The sequence below is a fragment of the Pleurodeles waltl genome, chromosome 12, assembly GCF_031143425.1.
Source record: "Pleurodeles waltl isolate 20211129_DDA chromosome 12, aPleWal1.hap1.20221129, whole genome shotgun sequence".
In the NCBI taxonomy this organism is placed as follows: Eukaryota; Metazoa; Chordata; class Amphibia; order Caudata; family Salamandridae; genus Pleurodeles; species Pleurodeles waltl.
In genome coordinates this window covers 715441111-715461253 of record NC_090451.1, presented here as the reverse complement: position 1 = coordinate 715461253, position 20143 = coordinate 715441111, and the positions used below count along the sequence as shown (strand labels likewise).

Genomic DNA, 20143 nt, shown 5'->3' with positions numbered 1-20143 from the left:
TACTCAAGGTGATATAATACTGCAATAATCATGTCCACAAGATGATTCCTGCACCATCAAGTCTGATTTCTTGCAAGGTCTGTGTCTTATCAGTCATCGATTAGAAGTCATCTGTACATATTTCTAAAAAATAATCTCACGAGGATGTCCATCATCTTCCACTCTGATATATCTGTGTTTACAGATTTATGAGTGAATCAGCCTTAATTCTTTGATGTTTTGTTCCTTACACATTAAACTGTCCATGCCAGCTGGGATTAATTTTGCATTACTTATTTTTAATTCTCAGTTTGAACAGAATTCAAGGGATTCACAATTGTATGAAATGTCTACAATATTTAATTATCTTTTCTGAAGTAGTTGTAGTTTCTTCATCTTAAGTTTTTATTCTGAGTCTAGTGTCTTACATTATTAATGTTGCTGCTTCTCCTGTCATTCGACGATTCATACAACACGTGTTATCAGAGTTATAGGGAAGGAAAAAGTGTTCCCAAGTGGAATGATATAAGTACAGTTTGGAATTAGCTGTTTATGGTCTCTTCACAAGTATCACAGGAATTGCGTTTTCTGTGTTGAGGTGTTTTCCCGTTTTCAGGTAATCTAGGAATATTCTGTGTACTTCCTCAATGCTACACTATAATTCTACGTTTCAGGCTGCAGATTTGTTTCTCCTCGCCGCAACCTGAATCTCCTGTTCTAGTTGTTTTATATGATTTCATAGATGTGTCATCTTTGGAAGTGTGGTTTTATCTCATTGTCCTCATTGATATAACACAAATTTCTCTTGTATTCATATCCATCAGGTGTAGCTGCTTGTACTCTGCATCTTTCACTTCGCCAGCTAGTGAAGAAATGTTACCCTGCTGATGCTTTGGTTCGGACTTTATCCCCAGATTTGCTTCATCTCTGGTCAATGGTTTCTCTTTCGATGTTGGTTAAGATTACTTTTACAAGGAAAGCTTCTTTCACAATCACTACATTTATATGGCTTCTCTCCAGTATGTATTCGTACATGTTCTTTTAAATGATATTTCCGATTGAATCCTTTGCGACAAAAAGTACACACATATGGTTTTTCACCTGTGTGTGTCCTATAGTGCTCTACGAGCCGTGACTTTTGAAAGAAACTTTTCTCACAGTCGGTACATGCATACGGTTTCAATTCTGCCTGAGCTTCCGAATGTATTGGCATGTGTCTAATGAGCTCTATCCTGTTGCTGTAGCTTTGAGAGCATTCAGGACAAGTGTATGATAACTTCTTCGTTGGTCCACTTCGCATACCATTAAAAAACTGCAAACTGTTCAAGTTACTCTCTTGCTCCTTATAATGTGATATCCTTACTTCGGCCATGCCTTGATGTTCATTCAAATGTTTTAAGATGCTAAAATCATTTTCATAAGGGCCGGAGCTTGCTCCATGCATTTCATGGCAAATTTCTGGCTGCAGCTGGATTACACAGTTAGGTTCCCCGTTAGCGCTCTGGAATGCCACAGTTTTCTCTTCTTCTGATAAATCTATAATTGTTTCTTCAGTACGATCTTGGGACTCCCCAAGCTTCTCTTGAATATTCATAATTCCATGACCTACTGGATTTAAATGAGAAGCAGCCATTAGAATCTCAATTGCAAGAAACTGCCAATACATTTTTTTTGTTGATTTTGTATTTCATAAACATGATACATTTCACACTATAACAATATTTGTTGATATACATTGCTGGATGGATGCACAAGACACAATCACATTCATAGCATAGCAGGGAATTGAGTTCCTTGCCAACTGAGAATACAGATAGCCACAATATATGTGCTATACTGATGGCTACATCATGATTTGCACCACTGTGGGAGAGGCCTCATATGGCAGCAGCCAATGGTATAACTAAACTGGAGGGCCCCCTCTGCAAAACACATGGTGGGGGCCACCCTCTGGATCCACTCAGGCCAGGTGCTGTGCTGAGGGGCCCCCTACAGCTTAGCCCCCGTACTGCAGGGCTGCAAGGGCATTGTTACACCACTAGTAGCAGCCTCAATGTCAAACTCGTTTACTCTGTAGGAAAGTACATATTCAGGACACCAACCGCAGAAACGGGCTCCAAATCACAGTAAATATCTGTAGGAAAGTACCCACTTTCTAACTTGGTTACCCCCATTTCCTGCCTGTTGTCATTGTGTTTGACTGTGTTCACTGGGATCCTGCTAACCAGGACCCCAGTGATAATGCTCTCTCCCTTCTAACTTGGTAACTTGTACCATTTACACCCAACATTTGGCATACTGCTGCCCCATGTGAGTCTCTAGAATATGGTACCCAGGTACCCAGGGCATTGGGGTACCAGGGGATCCCCATGGGCTGCAGCATGTATTATGCTACCCATGGGGAGCCCAGGCAAAGTGTTCTGCAGGCCTGCCATTGCAGCCTGCGTGAAAGGGTGCATGCACCCTTTTTCACCTTAGGTCACTGCACCAGGTCACTATAAGTCACCTCTATGGCACGCCCCGCTAGCCCACAGGGCAGGGTGCAAGTACCTGCGTGTGAGGACACCCCTGCACTAGCAGACGTGCCCAACAAACTCCAGTGCCATTTTCATGGACTTCGTGAGTGTGGGGGCGCCATTTTATGCGTGTACTGGACATAGGTCACTACCTATGTTCAGGTACATAATGGTAACTGCGAACCTAGGCGTGTTTGGTATCAAACATGTTGGAATCATACCCCAATACTGTTGCCAGTATTGGAAGTATGATTCCATGCACTCCGGGGGCTCCTTCGAGGACCCCCAGCATTGCTCCTAACAGCCTTCTAGGGTTTTCTGGGCAGCCCAAGCTGCTGCCACCCCCTCAGGCAGGTTTCTTCCCTCCTACTGCTTGAACAGCTCAAGCCCAGGAAAGAAGCACAAAGGATGTTCCACTGGTATGCTTCGAAGGGCACATTTGGTGCTCTCCGTCCATAAACCAGTCTACACCGGTTCAGGGACCTCCAGTCCAGCTCTGGCACGAACCTGGACAATGGAAAGGGGAGTGTCCACTCCCTGACCATCACCACTGCGGGGTTCGTGCCCAGAACCGACAATCTGCATCCACGATGAAGACTCTGCTTGCAACACTGTTTTCACGGCTCCTTCCAACTTCCACAACATTTCCCCAGCTGTGCATCCTCTGAGGGTGGCAAGTCTTGAATCTGCATGAGAAGGATGAAGGAATCGCCCTTGGAGTGAAGGAGTGATTCCCCTGCATCCACAGGGACCAACTGCAACGATGACTGGCTGCATGGATCTCCTTTCAGCCTAAGCTGCATGGATCCTGCATCATGGGTGGTGGTCCAGAGTAGGCCTCTTGGTCCTCTCTGCCAGCAGTCCAACATTGGTGGAGGTGAGCCCTTGCCTTCCCATGCAGGACAGTACCCCCATGCACTGTGTCTCTTGCAACTGCCAAGGCTTGTTTGCATCTCCTCCAAGGGATCTTCAGGCTCCTTGTAGCCCTAGCCCCTAGCACTCCTTCCTGCGACCCACAGCCCTCTGCATGCTTCTCCTGTGGTGTGGGGCCCTTTTCCAGTTGTGCTGCGTTGGATTCTCTGTGACTCCTGTTTCCTTGTCCAGTGGGTCTCATGTGGGGGCTGTCTCTTTATCTGTGGACTTTCTGTGTTGCTGAAGGTCCCCCTTGGACTCCTCTTGTGGGTGGAGTCCTCCTGGACCTTGCTGGTCCCCGGAAGCTCCACTTTTGCTTCATTGTGACTCCTGCCTTTGCCAAGGATTATTGGTGGCTTTTCCACACCACTGACAGCAATCTTCCATCTGGTGTGGGACATTAACTGCATCCTCCAAGAACTCTTCTTCTGCTCCAGGGCTACATTCCTGACCGTCTTTGTCTCACTGCTGACCAACTCCTGCATCCACAGCTGGGTGGGTAGTAGCTCCTACTCCTCCTGGACTCTTCTGTGACTTCGGAAATTGGTCCCTTTTTTCCACGGGGCTTCCTCTTCAGGATTCCACTACTGGTTTCTTGCAGTCTTTTCTGGGTGTTGCATTTTATCATTTTCTTCCTTTTCAGTGGTTTGGGGAAAATCCAGTAACTTACCCTTTCTTCCTGGTCGCTGGGGAGCACTGGTGTACTTACCTTTGGGGTTTCCTAGAACTCCCAGCTCCCTTCCACACATTCCACTTACCTCGATGGGGGTCCAATGTTCGCATTCCATTTGTTTTGTATGTGTTTGGGCTCCCCCTACGGTCTCTATTGTCTACCTGCATTTACACTGTTTCCTATCACTTTCTTTGCCTACTGCTGATTGCTAGTGTACATATCTAGTGTGTTACTTACCTCCTATGGGAGTGTTGCCTCTCTAATACATTTTGGTATTGTGTCATAAAAATAAAGTACCACAGTGAGGGCCTGATTACGACCTTGGCGGATGGAATTATCCGGTCCCAAACGTGACAGCTATCCCGTCTGCAGTATTACAAGTTCCATTATATTCTGTGGAACGTGTACAACGGCAGGCGGGATATCCATCAAGTTTGGGATGGTTAATCTCCTCCACCAAGGTCGTAATCAGGACCAGAGTGTTTTCTTTCATGTGTGTAAGTACTGTGTGACTACAGTGGTTTTGCATGAGCTTTGCGTGTCTCCTAGATAAGCCTTGGCTGCTCATCTACAGCTACCTCTAGAGAGCCTGGCTTCTAGATACGGACTACACTTCACTAAAGGAGACACCCGGACCTGGTGTAAAGTGTAAGTACCTTAGGTACCCACAACACACACCAGGCCAGCTTCCTATAACATCTAACAAATAAAGCGAGCAAGAAATCATGCCTGGAACGTACCCATACTGTTCAGCCAAGCTCAATGGTGCGGCTGGATATGCTTGAGACACAATGAAGTGCAGCAAATACATAAAAACCCTGATACTCAACTTTAAAAATCATGAACACTGACAAAGAATTGTGAACACTCAGAACCACAGGACAGCCGGGGTCCTGTGAGCAACCTCAAAGATGAACAAAACAGACACAAGGCCGTGCCTACCAGGGCCATACAACCTCTTCCGAGCAGAACGAATACCTGCAGGAAGCTGTCCCAAATATGCCCCTCTAGCCCTCTAACAGCCATCCCATTGCAAAGGAATTATGGTAGCAATTACATTTAGTAAGTGCTGAAGGAGATGTTTTAACAGAATTATTAATGATTATTCATGTATCCTGAGTGTTGAATTTGCATAGAAAATGAAATAACATAGGAAATATAATGCACACATTTGAAAATGTGTCCATGATGAGTGGCTGTCAGTGTTCACGAAGCGCACTTATTAATGGCTGATTAATGTGAAACAAGGAGCTTTTGCTTGATTAATGTAGTAATACATCATATTAACGATTATGCATTATGTATTAGCTCTATTAATTGAGAGCCTTAACTTAGCGGAGGTCCTGGCCTAGTTGCACGTCCTCATGTCAAGCTGTATTTCTAAACCGTTTAATAAAATGTTTGCTTCGAGAATTACACTGTGATTTTCCCACTGTATTGCCCATGTGCTCGTAGCTAAAAGTCTTTCTCATGAGAACTGCTTGCTAGAAGATTCTGTTCTTGCTAAATGTAACAATATAAGAGGTAATGTGTCTAAGACTGACTTTCTCAGGAATAGAACAATTGAGACATTGACTAGAGTACAAGCTGCAACAATATTGTTAGCTGACGAGCCGGATGGATGAGAACAGTACCAGATGAGCCAATCATCGACATGTGAACCGTGTACTAATAGAAATATAGATTTGATCTTTTAGTTTTATTGGACAAAGTGTGAACATGCGATCCCTCCACCAATAGGTACTTGGGAAGTAGTTTTCGGACTGCACAGAGGACTAACTTAGCCGGACTGCACAGAGGAGAAGTTGCCATTGTGTATTTACCTTTTGCCTAATGTATTTGCCTATTTTCTATCTTGCTGTAAGGCTAGTACTTTTCTTGTGCATCTTGAGAAGAGACGTGCTTATTTTAATGCTTAAAGACTTTGCCTTTTCTGAACTTTGCCTGAAGCCTTGCTGACCGAGCTGATGTCCTGAGGACGAAGACTGACACTGCTTGCTGATCCACACTGAGGGTTAGGTATACAGATGAAACGACCTTTGTCATTCATGTTTGTTTTTCTTTCTAGGTATCAACCGCACTGTTTTGATAGAGCCATAGTTAGAGGTTTTCCAAATTTGTGTTTACTAAATTGTTTTTCATGAAGCCCAACATGCTGATGCTAATCTGGTGTTAGTTAAGGGATCCTCACTAATGAAAGTCTGCTATAGGGAATAACGTTGGATGCCTTTTCTTTGCTGAATCTAAATGTGTAAGGAAAGGCCTCCTTGGCATGGTTACCCCCTGACTTTTTGCCTTTGCTGATGCTAAGTTTTGATTTGAAAGTGTGCTGAGGTCTGCTAACCAGGCCCCATCACCAATGTTCTTTCCCTAACCTGTACTTTTGTTTCCACAATTGGCACACCCTGGCATCCAGGTAAGTCCCTTGTAACTGGTACCCCTGGTACCATGGGCCCTGATGCCAGGGAAGGTCTCTAAGGGATGCAGCATATCTTATGCCACCCTGGGGACCCCTCACTCAGCACAGACACACTGCTTGCCAGCTTGTGTGTGCTGGTGAGGACAAAACGAGTACGTCGACATGGCACTCCCCTCAGTGGGCCATGCCAACCTCACACTGCTTATGCAGTATAGATAAGTCACCCCTCTAGCAGGCCTTACAGCCCTAAGGCAGGGTGCACTATACCATAGGTGAGGGCACAAGTGCATGAGCACTGTGCCCCTACAGTGTCTAAGCCAAACCTTAGACATTCTAAGTGCAGGGTAGCCATAAGAGTATATGGTCTGGGAGTCTGTCAAACACGAACTCCACAGCACCATAATGGCTACACTGAAAACTGGGAAGTTTGGTATCAAACTTCTCAGCACAATAAATGCGCACTGATGCCAGTGTACATTTTATTGTAACATACACCCCAGAGGGCACCTTAGAGGTGCCCCCTGAAACCTTAACCAACTACCCGTGTAGGCTGACTGGTTTTAGCAGCCTGCCACACTCGAGACATGTTGCTGGCCACATGGGGAGAGTGCCTTTGTCACTCTGTGGCTAGTAACAAAGCCTGCACTGGGTGGAGATGCTTATCACCTCCCCCTTGCAGGAGCTGTAACACCTGGCGGTGAGCCTCAAAGGCTCACCCCCTTTGTTACAGCACCACAGGGCATTCCAGCTAGTGGAGTTGCCCGCCCCCTCCGGCCACGGCCCCACTTTTAGCAGCAAGGCCGGAGGAGATAATAAGAAAAACAAGGAGTCGTCACTGGCCAGTGAGGACAGCTCCTAATGCAACCTGAGCTGAAGTGACTCTGACTTTTAGGAATCTTCCATCTTGCAGATGGAGGATCCCTCCAATAGGGATAGGAATGTGACCCCCTCCCCTTGGGAGGGGGCACAAAGAGGGTGTAGCCACCCTCAGGGCTAGTAGCCATTGGCTACTGCCCTCCCTGACCTAAACACACCCCTAAATTCTGTATTTAGGGGCTCCCCTGAACCTAGGAAAACAGATTCCTGCAACCTAAGAAGAAGAGGACTGCTAAGCTGAAAAACCCTGCAGAGAAGACGGAGACTCCAACTGCTTTGGCCCCAGCTCTACAGGCCTGTCTCCCCCCTTCTAAAGACACTGCTCCAGCGACGCTCTCCCCAGGACCAGCGACCACTGAATCCTCAGAGGACTACCCTGCTCTAGAAGGACCAAGAAACTCCTGAGGACAGCGGCTCTGTTCACCCAAGACTGCAACTTTGTTTCCAAAGAAGCAACTTCAAGACAACTGCATTTCCTGCCGGAAGCGTGAGACTTGCCACTCTGCACCCGACGCCCCCGGCTCGACTTGTGGAGAAACAACACTTCAGGGAGGACTCCCCGGTGACTACGAGACCGTGAGTAGCCAGAGTTGCCTCCCCTGAGCCCCCACAGCGACGCCTGCAGAGGGAATCCCGAGGCTCCCCCTGACCGCGACTGCCTGTCTCCCAGATCCCGACGCCTGGAAAAGACTCTGCACCCACAGCCCCCAGGACCTGAAAGGTCGGAACTCCAGTGCAGGAGTGACCCCCAGGAGGCCCTCTCCCTTGCCCAGGTGGTGGCTACCCCGAGGAGCCCCCCCCTTGCCTGCTTGCATCGCTGAAGAGACCCCTTGGTCTCACATTAAAACCTACTGAAAACCCGACGCGTGTTTGCACACCGCACCCGTGCTGCTGAGGGTGTACTTTCTGTGCTGACTTGTGTCCCCCCCGGTGCCCTACAAACCCCCCTGGTCTGCCCTCCGAAGACGCGGGTACTTACCTGCTGGCAGACTGGAACCGGGGCACCCCCTTCTCCATAGAAGCCTATGCGTTTTGGGCACCACTATGACCTCTGCACCTGACCGGCCCTGAGCTGCTGGTGTGGTAACTTTGGGGTTGCTCTGAACCCCCAACGGTGGGCTACCTTGGACCCCAACTTGAACCCCGTGGGTGGTTTACTTACCTGCAAAAACTAACAAACTCTTACCTTCCCCAGGAACTGTTGAAAATTGCACTGTCTGGTTTTAAAATAGCTATATGTGATTTATGTGAAAACTGTATATGCTATTTTGCTAATTCAAAGTTCCTAAAGTACCTACCTGCAATACCTTTCATTTGAAGTATTACATGTAAATCTTGAACCTGTGGTTCTTAAAATAAACTAAGAAAATATATTTTTCTATACAAAAACCTATTGGCCTGCAATTGTCTCTGAGTGTGTGTCCCTCATTTATTGCTTGTGTATGTACAACAAATGCTTATCACTACTCCTTTGATAAGCCTACTGCTCGACCACACTACCACAAAATAGAGCATTAGAATTATCTCTTTTTCCACTATCTTACCTCTAAGGGGAACCCTTGGACTCTGTGCAGACTATTCCTTACTTTGAAATAGTACATACAGAGCCAACTTCCTACAAAATGTATGTGATATTGTTTGCACGATGGTTCTTGTTATTAATTTGCACTGTAACTTTAGAATGTGTAGTGGCTCAAGCTTTGATTAGATTACGCTTGCTTCGTCGCTTTGGACGCCAGTGTTGTTTCTATATGTTTATCATTTGGTATTGAGATTATATTACGTGGCATTAGCATTAATACAGGGAAATAAATATACGTGCTTTTTCTGAAGGTTATTCGTGGCTGAAAGGTCGTGGTGCGTGACAATTACTGACTCCATTGGTTACTAGTGCTATTATCAATTGATTATTATGATTGACTGACTATTGATTTACATGTACTGAATCTATGGTGGGAACATGTTAAATGCAAGTCAAAAGGTTCATTGACCTATTTCCGTCCCCTTGTAACTTTACTTATTAAGGTCTGACACGCTAACATAAGCAAGCCATAACTAATGGGTCTATATCATATAAGTACAAGAGATGTTTAACCTGTCGGTACATTCACACTTCAGTTATAAACATGCTCCCCGTGGGATTTTAACATTCAGGGGAGGTTCTCATGTGCTTTAAAGAATGTGGTCCAATTAGTCATGAATAGAAATGCCCCAATGGTGGCCATAATGTAGGGGGAAATGGCCAAGAATCACTTGAACAAATGAACGTTCAACCCCAGAGCCTCACAAACCCCAGGAGCTGAACATTTTTCAAGAATGAACCACTGATTCCAAGAGCTACAGTTTGGAGTGTTAAAAAGGTAACCTCAAGACAGAAAGACTTGTGAGTATGGGTGCAGCCAGCTGGTAGCACATTGAAAGGTGGTTTGAGCAGTTATCACTGCTTCTGTAGTAAGTATCACAGCAACTAAACTTCCACTCTCTCCCCTCAGGTGCAGCCGCTGCAATATTTCCAGCCCCACCACCCTTGCTGAGGAACTCGACCAATAAGGGAGTGACTGGGTTTTAGCCTTTGCAGCCTATACGAGCAGGGTCCAAGCATGAGACAGTGGTACCGGCTGGGCGGGGAGCCCATTACCTCACAGCCACACTGAGCCTATCCAAGGCAGGTTACAAGCATGTGACAGTGGTACCGACTGGACGGGCAGCCCTTTACCCTGCAGCCACACTGAGCCTATCCGAGGAAGTGTCCAAGCATGTGACAGTGGTACCGGCTGGACGGCCAGCCCTTTACCCTGCAGCCACACTGAGCCTACCTGAGGCAGTATCCAAGCATGTGACAGTGGTACTAGCTGGATGGGCAGCCCTTTACCCTGCAGCCACACTGAGCCTATCCGAGGCAGTGTCCAAGCATGTGAGAGTGGTACCCGCAGGACAGCCAGCCCTTTACCCTGCAGCCACACAGATTATATCCGAGGCAGTGTCCAAGCACGTGACAGTGGTACCAGCTGGACGGCCAGCCCTTTACCCTGCAGCCACACTGAGCCTATCTGAGGCAGTGTCCAAGCAAGTGATAGTGGTACCGGCTGGACGGGCAGCCCTTTACCCTGCAGCCACACTGAGCCTATCCGAGGCAGTGTCCAAGCAAGTGACAGTGGTACCGGCTGGACGGCCAACCCTTTACCCTGCAGCCACACTGAGCCTACCCGAGGCAGGGTCCAAGCACGTGACAGTGGTACCAGCTGGACGGCCAGCCCTTTACCCTGCAGCCACACTGAGCCTATCTGAGGCAGTGTCCAAGCAAGTGACACTGGTACCGGCTGGACGGCCAGCCCTTTACCCTGCAGCTACACTGAGCCTATCCGAGGCAGTGTCCAAGCAAGTGACAGTGGTACCGGCTGGACGGGCAGCCCTTTACCCTGCAGCCACACTGAGCCTAACCGAGGCAGGGTCCAAGCACATGACAGTGGTACCGGCTGGACTGGGAGCCCATTACCCCGCAGCCACACTGAGCCTACCCGAGGCAGGGTCCAAGCATGTGACAGTGGTACGGACTGGACGGGCAGCCCATTACCCCGCAGCCACACTGAGCCTATCATAAGCAGTGTCCAAGCATGTGACAGTGGTACCGGCTGGATGGGCAGCCCTTTACCCTGCAGCCACACTGAGCCTATCCGAGGCAGTGCCCAAGCACTTGACAGTGGTACCCACTGGACAGCCAGCCCTTTACCCTGCAGCCACACTGAGCCTACCCGAGGCAGGGTCCAAGCATGTGACAGTGGTACGGGCTGGACGGGCAGCCCATTGCCCCGCAGCCACACTGAGCCTGTCCGAGGCAGTGTCCAAGCACGTGACAGTGGTACCGGCTGGACGGGCAGCCCTTTATCCTGCAGCCACACTGAGCCTATCCGAGGCAGTGTCCAAGCACGTGACAGTGGTACCGGCTGGACTGGGAGCCCATTACCCTGCAGCCACACTAACCCTCACGGATGTAAAAACCGACATTGTACTTGTTTAACAGTTTTGTATAACAGAGCTGTACCAAAGAAGTAGTGTCACCCGCAACACAGGAAACACAGATGCATTCACTAAAGGATGAACAGTGTGCTAAAGACTGGTCAGAACTGAAAGAAAGTCAGAGGAGGGAAGCTGAACACCGTTGGTGGGGAAAGGGTAAGGTATAAAAAACTTGCGTGCAGCACCATGGAAAGTGTGCAGACAGCTGACTGATGGTTCCCCAGCCCTGCTGGATATCGAGGGTCATCAACAAGGGATAGAACAATTTTTGATTCAGCGCTACCAGCCTTTCAGAGGCACAGACAGGGCATGTGAATGACTTCACTCAACCCTTCTGACCGGCCAAAGGCACCAGGCCACCTTGAAGGGACTAAGCCACAGGACTGCTAGCCCCGACAAACACTAACAACCCAATCATCTCTTAAGTTCAAGACACACTTGCTAGATATAGAAACTGTTTCCCTATAATCCCACATATAGTCAATTCCTAGAGGTGCTGTTCTTGTGTCTTTTTTAGGTCGAGCATAGCAGTGCTCAAGCTTTTCTTTTCTGACTTGTTGGTATCTATCTGGGCTTTTAACAACGTCCACCTCATGCCCATCACTACCACTCGTTCAGGGGCTTGCCCTTCAAAAATCCTTTGATGACATTGGTAAATGATTTACATTTGTTCCTCCTTGGGGAGGTTTTGTTGCCACCTTGGCCATCGCCCCTGTTACATGGCTAATTGCACTTTTGGCAATAAGTTTGACTGTGAGCAAACTTCTTTTTCTTTTTCTGTCTCTCCTTCATGCTGATGCACACAGCGGCTGTGGCACTGTGAATCAGCTTGCTTATGTGAAACTGTTTTACTTTTCATTTTCAAATTATGTAGCAAGGAAAGTCCGGTTAGGACTTTACAACATTAATAACTAATTAAATGCAAGACCCATTGCACCGCAAATGCTTGTTTTCTCAACTGCTGCTCTGGTGGCCTTTCAGAGACATCAGTGAGTCATCTGAGCAGATCTGGTCCCACAACATCAGAATTCATACTTGTGCATTTGAAATATCTCGCTCTACCCCAGATGAGACACCTCTTTGGAGGAGAGTCCATAAGTACCTCAGGTCGCTCTCTATTGTGCATAACTGTAATTGTGCACCCAACATGAACACCTGGTGAATGGTGTAGACACTCGGGGTTCTACTTTAGGATTTAGCAGATATGATCTGGATCCTTGGGAAAATGTGGGGAGGAGGTGTATGGGCAATACAGGCTCTACTGTACATTATGAAACCAGTGTAGGAAAGTCATGCTTTTTGGCACGGTTACCCTCACTTTTGCCTGTTATCAGTGTTCTTAGACTGCTTTCACTAGGATCCTGCTAACCATGACCCTCTAAATATGGTTGCTTTGGTACCCCTTTATAACCCCCAACTGGCAACCCATGTAAGTCCCTAGCATATGGTACTTCGGTACCCAGGGCATTGGTACACCAGGAGTCCCCCATGGACTGCAGCATGTATTATGCCACCCAATGGAGCCCATGCAAACTGTATCTGCAGGCCAGCTATTTGTAGTCTGTGGGAAAAGGTGCATGCACACTTTCCCTGCTGGTCACTGCACCAGGTCACTGTAACTCACCCCTATGGTAGGCTCTTTCAGCCCAAAGGGCAGTATGCAGGTCCCTGTGTGTGAGGGCACCCCTTCATGAGCAGAGGTGCCCCTATGAACTCCAGTTCCAATGCCCTGGACTTTGTAAGTGTGGGGAAGCCATTTTACCTGTGTACTGCCGCAGGTGGTCCAGCTACAAAATGGTACCTCCGAACCTAGGCATGTTTGGTACCAAACATGTCAGAACCATACCCCAATACTAATGCCAGTATTGGTGGCATGATTCCATGCACTCTGGGGGCTCCTTAGAGGACCCCCCAGTATTGCTCCTACCAGTCCTCCAGTGTCTGCAAGCAGCCCCTTAGACAGGTTTCTGCCCTCCTTGACCAGCTCAAGCAGGGGAGGCAGAACAAAGGATTTCATGTGGAAGAGGGGTTGTAACCGCCTCTTCCTTGGAAATAGGTGTCACAAGGCTGGGGAGGGGTAGCCTCCCGTACCACTGGCTTGCTTTGAAGGGCACATTTGGTGTCCTCCTTGCATAATCAGGTTTACACCAGTCCACGGGCTACCAGTCCCTGCTCTGGCATGAAACTACACAAAGGAAAAGGAGTGACCACTCCCCTGTCCACCACCACCTCGGGGGTGGTGCCCAGAGCTCCTCCAGGTGGCCACTTGATTCTACCATCCTGGAAACATAATGTACAGAGGCCCCTGAGGGCATCTGGTTGATCGGGACAGGTATCTGACATCAGTCACCCCACTCTGATCGGTGGCACCCTGCAGAGTGGCAAAGCCCCCTGTTAGGGCTATTTACAGACTCCCTTGCATGTGAGTCCCCAGATTTGGCGTGCAAGACCCACCAGGACTCTCTGCATCAACCACTTATGCTCCTGGCCACTGGAACCTCTGCTGGACTTCAAAGTAGCCAAACAAGCCTGCAACTCTCGAGACAACCTCACCTTGCAACATTGTTTCCCTGGCTCATTCCAGCAATTACAACATTTCCATGGATGTGCAACCTCTGGGGTCAGCAAGGCTTCAGCTGCACTAAAGAAGCAAGAAGAAATCTCCTTTGGAGTGAAGGAGTCACTCCTCTATATCCACTGGCAGCTAAGGCAACGATGTCTGGCTGCTGAGACCTTCTGTCCTCTGGACCTGCGAAGATTCTCCAACACAGGTGGTGTTTCTCAAAGGTCCCTGTGTCCTCTTTGCCTTCTGTCCAACTTGGGAGATGGTGAGCCCTTGCCACTCCCTCCAGGACAGAATTCCTGTACAGTGCGACTCTTGCAGCAACCAAGGCTTGTTGACTCATGCTCAGGGGGATCTTCAGCTCCAAGTAGCTCTGGCCTCTATCACTTCATCCTTGCAAGAACAATATCCTCTCTGCTGCTCCAGCGACGTGGGACTCCTCTCCAGCTGTGCTGACTGGGCCTCAATGCAACTTACTGTGCCTGCTGCCAGTGAGTTGGCTGTGAGGGTTACAATTGTTTTGCTGGCTCTCCTGACTGCTGAAAGTCAGCCCAGACTCCCATCCAAGGGCCGAGGTCCTTGGACCTTGCTGGTCCTTTTCAGCTCTGCAAATCCTCCTCTCCCTGGATTTGCATTTGCCAAGGCTTGTTGGTGGTTTTCCAGACCACTGACCTGCCCGCGTCCCAGGGACCAACGTGGGACAACTTCTGCATGACTTCAGGGACTCCTCTACAGCTCTTGTGCTCCACAGCAGACCTCCATGTCCATCGGTGACCCGGATCTTCTTCCACAGAAGGGTGGGCAGTGGCTCCTGCCCCACTTGACCACTCCAGCGTGGTCTGGACCAGGTCACCTTCTGTTGAAGGTCTTCTTCATCCAGAATCCACCACTGGGTTCCACAACTTGGTCCTGTTCTTGGAGACTTCCTTTTCCAAGTCCCCTTGTGAGTCTATGGGAAGATGAGGTAACTTATCTCCGCTCTCTTGGTCGCGGAGGGTCATCTAGGTACTCACCTCCAGGGGTTCCAAGTTCTTCCAGCTCCCTCTCAACTACTCCATATCTTTGGGTGGGGGACCCGACTTCACATTCGACTATTTTAGTACAAGGTTTGCCCCCCAACCCCATACAGCCTCAGCTATGTTCTGCTATTTTTTTCAAATGCTTGTTTTTCTATGGTAATTCCTAGTACTTACAGTGTGCATATATAAGCGTATACTCACCTCCAGTTGTGAGTCTGCCTATAGTAATCTAGTTTTGTGTTACTGTAATAAAGTACCTTTAGTTTTGCAAGACTGTGTGGTTCCGTTCAGGTGTGATAAGTTACTGTGTGACTACTGTAGTATTGCACGTGCTTTACACTCCCCCTAATATGTCTTGGATGCTCACCTCAGCTACCACTAGAGAGCCCTGGCTTCCTAGACACTGTTGAATAACTAACAGGGGTTTCCTGAACCTGGTATAAGATGCAAACACCATAGGTGCCCACCACACACCAGGCCAGCTTCCTACACCCAGCATTACACAAGGTCTAGCAGGATAGAGTGTCTGCTTCAAACAACACAAATCACAGGTGACTAGAGAAGCAGACCAGAGACATTTCACACTGGAAGACTCACATGCATTATTCCAATGCCTCATTCACACACCGCCTAACAAAGTAACCTATTGCTCACGAAAGCTTGCAAGTAAAATAAATTGTTGGTTCAATGAAGGTATCCCTTTGTTAGTATCGATTAGCAATTGCAACTTATGTTACGAGTAGGTAAATTGTACACTGAATCTTATAACTGCATAGACTTCTTTGTCGACTACTAAACCACTTATAGATACGCTTATAATTAAACATTAATACCATTCAAATTAAAACATAAACAGGCACAATTTATATGTATTTGGAACCAGGCACTGATCCCTTTCGTCGGGTGGTATTGCCACTTTCTAATGGCTGAGGTCAAACAAACCTATTCGACAGATTCAAATGATTCTTTTGGACAAGTGTCCAGGTCATGACTGGCACCCGACTTTCCAGCAGCACATCCTAAGCAGCTACGCCCCTAGCCTAGATCTCCTGATATTTATTTAATTTTAAACAAGTGGATAAAAACTCTTTACCTGCTGGATCAATGGTGCTTTCTATTATTTCACAGTCCGGGTGATCTGTGGAACAGGTGTCGTCCTCTTCTTTTATGTTGACTATGATAACATCAGGGATGTGGCCTGTTTATGAAAATAATCTACATTATTAAAAACGCACAACATGCAGACATTGAAGATAATAAAGGCGATAGTCCCCGTCACCCATATAGGTCCCATCAGGGCGTCACTCCTGGGGTAAATGTCAGATGCTTCTGTGCTTTTGGCTCAAGGAGGCATTGCACAAAGTGGGGTCCGTTTTGAGATCCCATCGCACAGTACCAGCCTATAGGATTGTTGCTGCGAGTGGAAGGAGAGGCGACTGCTCTGCACAAATGTGTGAAATGCTCTTAATAAGTTTGCTGTGGTTTTGCGCTTGCTGCCAACAGAGTGGATATTTCAATCAAAAAATTATTCCTCACCCCTAAATTTGAAACTAGCTCCCCAGGATGCTCCATCAGATTAGGAAAGGAGACCGTTTCTTCTGAGGCAAAGGTCACATAATGTCACAAAAAGATTTTCTGGATGACTGCAATAGTTTCGTACAGAGGGTGATAGACTGCACATCACTATTCCTAAGGTTAACAGTGGGAATTATTTAGAGATGTTTTTCATAGGTTGCCAAATATTGGTAAATGAAACTTCTTAGGAAAATTGAACAATCAAAGTAAATACAGCTGGTTTATGTGGGCCTTCGGAGGAGGGCTACAGGGCAGATTACAGCTAGCAGCTGTTTTACACAGATTTCCTGGGACCCATCATACTATGGCTTTGCAAATACACCCTTTTGGGACTTGACTCTCAGGGCGTGGAGATTGAGCAGTTAAAGGATTCCAAAACAGAGAATTAGAACTCAGTCTAACAACAGACACAGAAAATTAAGTGCTTGTCCTTTTAGTAGAACAAAGTACTTTAATATCATATCAGAACATAACACTTCAAACTTGGACCATAACTACCCACATAAGAGTTTTAAAACTTCTTGTTCGTAAAGGAGCAAGATTGGATTTTCAGACTCTGCCCTCGCCTAAAGGGATTAAATGAGGACATCGCCTGGACCAATCTAGCACTTTCCACATCAACATGATGATTGGAATTATGGTGAAAGCTTAATCAAGGAGTTGGGCTGAACTTCAACAAACAGGAGAATATCCAACATGAACAGATGAACCCTACAGGGCATGCATATGACAACACATGACTTCACATCTGAGGGCGAACCCAGCATTATCAAGATCCTGATGGAAAGGATGAGCTCCGTACAAGCAAGGAGCAGCATTTTACTACGAAAGAGATGAGACTATGCAATCTGGACAGACCTCCACTACAAGACACACGTTGAGAGGTAACTGGCTACATCCCACCAACGTTTATTGATTTGGAGTTTTTTTTATAATTTAAAAAACAAGGATGGACTTGCACACATATCCCGTCACATTCTGTGGTAGCCGGGTTGATATAACAAGACCACACTTCTCATGGCGCTCCTGTGACGCCATTACATGACGTTAAATGACAACTGTGGGCTCGTTTTGACAATCAGTGATAACTAACGACTAGATCTATAAAAAAAGGACTTTCGTATATATCCACTTATCGTATTCAGTGATAGCCGAAATAATGTAATAACAAGACTACTCTTCCCAGGGTGCACCCTTGACGGCACCAGAGGGTGTCAGGCACCAATCTTTCCCCAAGTCGGACTTTTAAATCAAGATGAGAACCAGTTGCTTCGTCCTTGAAGTGGCAAGCCTGTGGACGATAACCGCGAAGGTAAGGGAAATAAATGTAGCCATCCCTCCCAGCCGCTACCTCTGGGGTCTTGGCTGTTACAATGGTTCACGGCGACATGTTCAGGAAACAACACTTTGGCGCTTCCAGGCGACTCGATTCTGGTGATCCCCCCTTGTCCCATGGATTGTGAGGCACGTCTCCGGGTTGAACTGCACCCATACTGTGGTCAGCATGCACAGTAACCTCGTGGTAAGGGGGGGTATACGGACGTGTTGACAACTATGACAGGGAATGGTGTCCCCCTAGTCTGTTTTAACAATAACAAATATACTTTAGAATGTGACCTTTGGTAATGTTTCAGAGATTTGAGTACTGAAAGAAGGCTCCAGACACAGCATTTGTATTGCCGAGAGCAGGTTCTCAAATTTTTTATGAGCATTTTGCTAATCTCACAAGGCTAAATATATACTGGTCCTTGAAATCATTAGGTTGAACATTACATATCCACACCAAAGAGAGGAAGTAACATTCTAATGGACACCTCTCATACGCATGTCCATGTACATCACAAAGACTGATATCGCAACAGATGGGATTTTCTGTTATGTTGTCTTTTAGTGGCAGCCCTTTTAGAACTTGCCAAGAAGTCTAGAGTTGAGGCTCTTACACGACATCTTGAGGGTAACTGTGTAAATGAAACAAACCTGTACACATACTGGGGTGTATTTACAAGAATAATGGCGCAGGGCAGCAAGGGACCGTGCGTTGCGAAATGCACTGTATTTATGAAATGTGGTGCATTTCTGTCCTTCCCCTCTGCGATGGCAACATCTTGGCAGCCTAGCCCCAATACAGGCTCCCTTGCGCCATGGTGCAAGGAAGCTGCTGCTGCAGGCAGGATTGTTTTTGTGCAGGAAAGGACATCCATGAGGCGTTTTCCTCTTTGTAGACGAGCTGCACAATGCAGCACGCCTAGAAAGAGGAGAAAACTAGGAGAAATAAACATATTTCTCCTTGTTGCACCTGCCCTACGGAGGCATAATGTTTTGACACATTCCCAGGTTTACACATCCTTCTAAATATGGGAATTTGTCAAAACCCATGGGTGTTTCGTGGGAACACCCACCCCAACACCCATGGAAAACCTCCCTGATGCGGAGTAAGGCAACGCAGCGACTTGCCCTGCCTTACTCCATTTCTATGATGAGATGGAAGCCGCACAGAGGGACTGTGTGTGGCCTCATAGTGACGGGTCTGCACCGCCAGAGCGTAAAAAAAGTAAAACTCTGGAGGCTCCAGGGGCTTGGAAATATGCCACACTGCTCGCTGTGACGTTGCAGTTATCACAAGAAGCACCGTGCACTCTTTAGAGAGCGTGTGGGTTCCATTCCTTGTGTCACAAATGTATTCACAACTATGTAAGATTTATAAAAAGGATGTTGACTTTTAAATATTGTGCTTACTTTTCTCAATTACAGACAATGGTGGGTCTGCCCTTGAGTTCCTGGACCATTGGTTGTATCATTTTTTTACTTCACTGAAATTCTTCCCTTTTTATATGTTGCAGAAAGACTAGACCAGGCACTGATGAAAGACTAAACACCTATTTAAGGGTAACAACGGGCAGAAATGTGTTTATCCTTTGCACATATGTGGGTTGAAGAAATATCCTTAGTGTTTTCAATCCTACCCTGAAGACAAAATAAAGATACTTCTGGTTCCACAAAGAGGCAGTTTTCACCACACTCTGTACCCTGGAGCTACCATCTAAAGAGCTCCTCTCTTGTGGGGGAGTCACATCCCACACCATAAAGGGCGTAGGAGGAACCCTATGGTGAAGCAGCCACCTGATGGGGATGAGGGCTTTCGTCCTATCAGAAGTAAATTTATTGAGCAATAAAGACTTTGGGATAGATTTACAAACAGTTTGCGCTGGTTTAGCTTCACAAAAGGGGCGCTAACTAGCACCAAATGTTCTTTTCCTAATTTACTCTCCAGTGAAATACTTGTTTTGTGCTGGAAAGTCCCCTAAAGGTAACGAAAAGCAGTGCAAAGCACCGCTTGGTGTTACTTAGCACCAAGGGGGCGTTCCACGGGTGGTACAGGGGCATTCCCACGCGACCACCCATACCTTTTGATGCAAAACCCTATCTACGAACAATAGTCAACAGGGTTTAGCACCAAAAGTTAATGACATTGAAAGGCGACTTTAAATGTAGAAATGTTTTCATTTCTTCATTCTTTTACGACTTTGCTTGCGCGCTGCACTGTGCAGCATACATACAACGTAGGAAAAGTTTTAAAGTTTGTCTATTCATAGT

At 47.1% G+C, this 20143-nt stretch overlaps 1 protein-coding gene across 2 annotated transcripts in view; it reads right to left on the bottom strand.

Annotated features, from left to right (window-relative positions):
• Positions 1–257: 257 nt before the first annotated feature.
• LOC138266963 (zinc finger protein 398-like) overlaps positions 258–20143 on the bottom strand; it is a 49372-nt gene continuing 29486 nt past the window's right edge. For both annotated transcript variants that reach the window (XM_069215771.1, XM_069215770.1), the window contains exons 6-7: positions 16068–16172; positions 258–1587 (exon numbers count right to left, since the gene is read on the bottom strand). In XM_069215771.1, coding sequence (XP_069071872.1) covers positions 911–1587; positions 16068–16172 — 782 coding nt within the window. In that variant the 3' untranslated portion in view covers positions 258–910. The remainder of the gene's footprint in view (positions 1588–16067; positions 16173–20143) is intronic.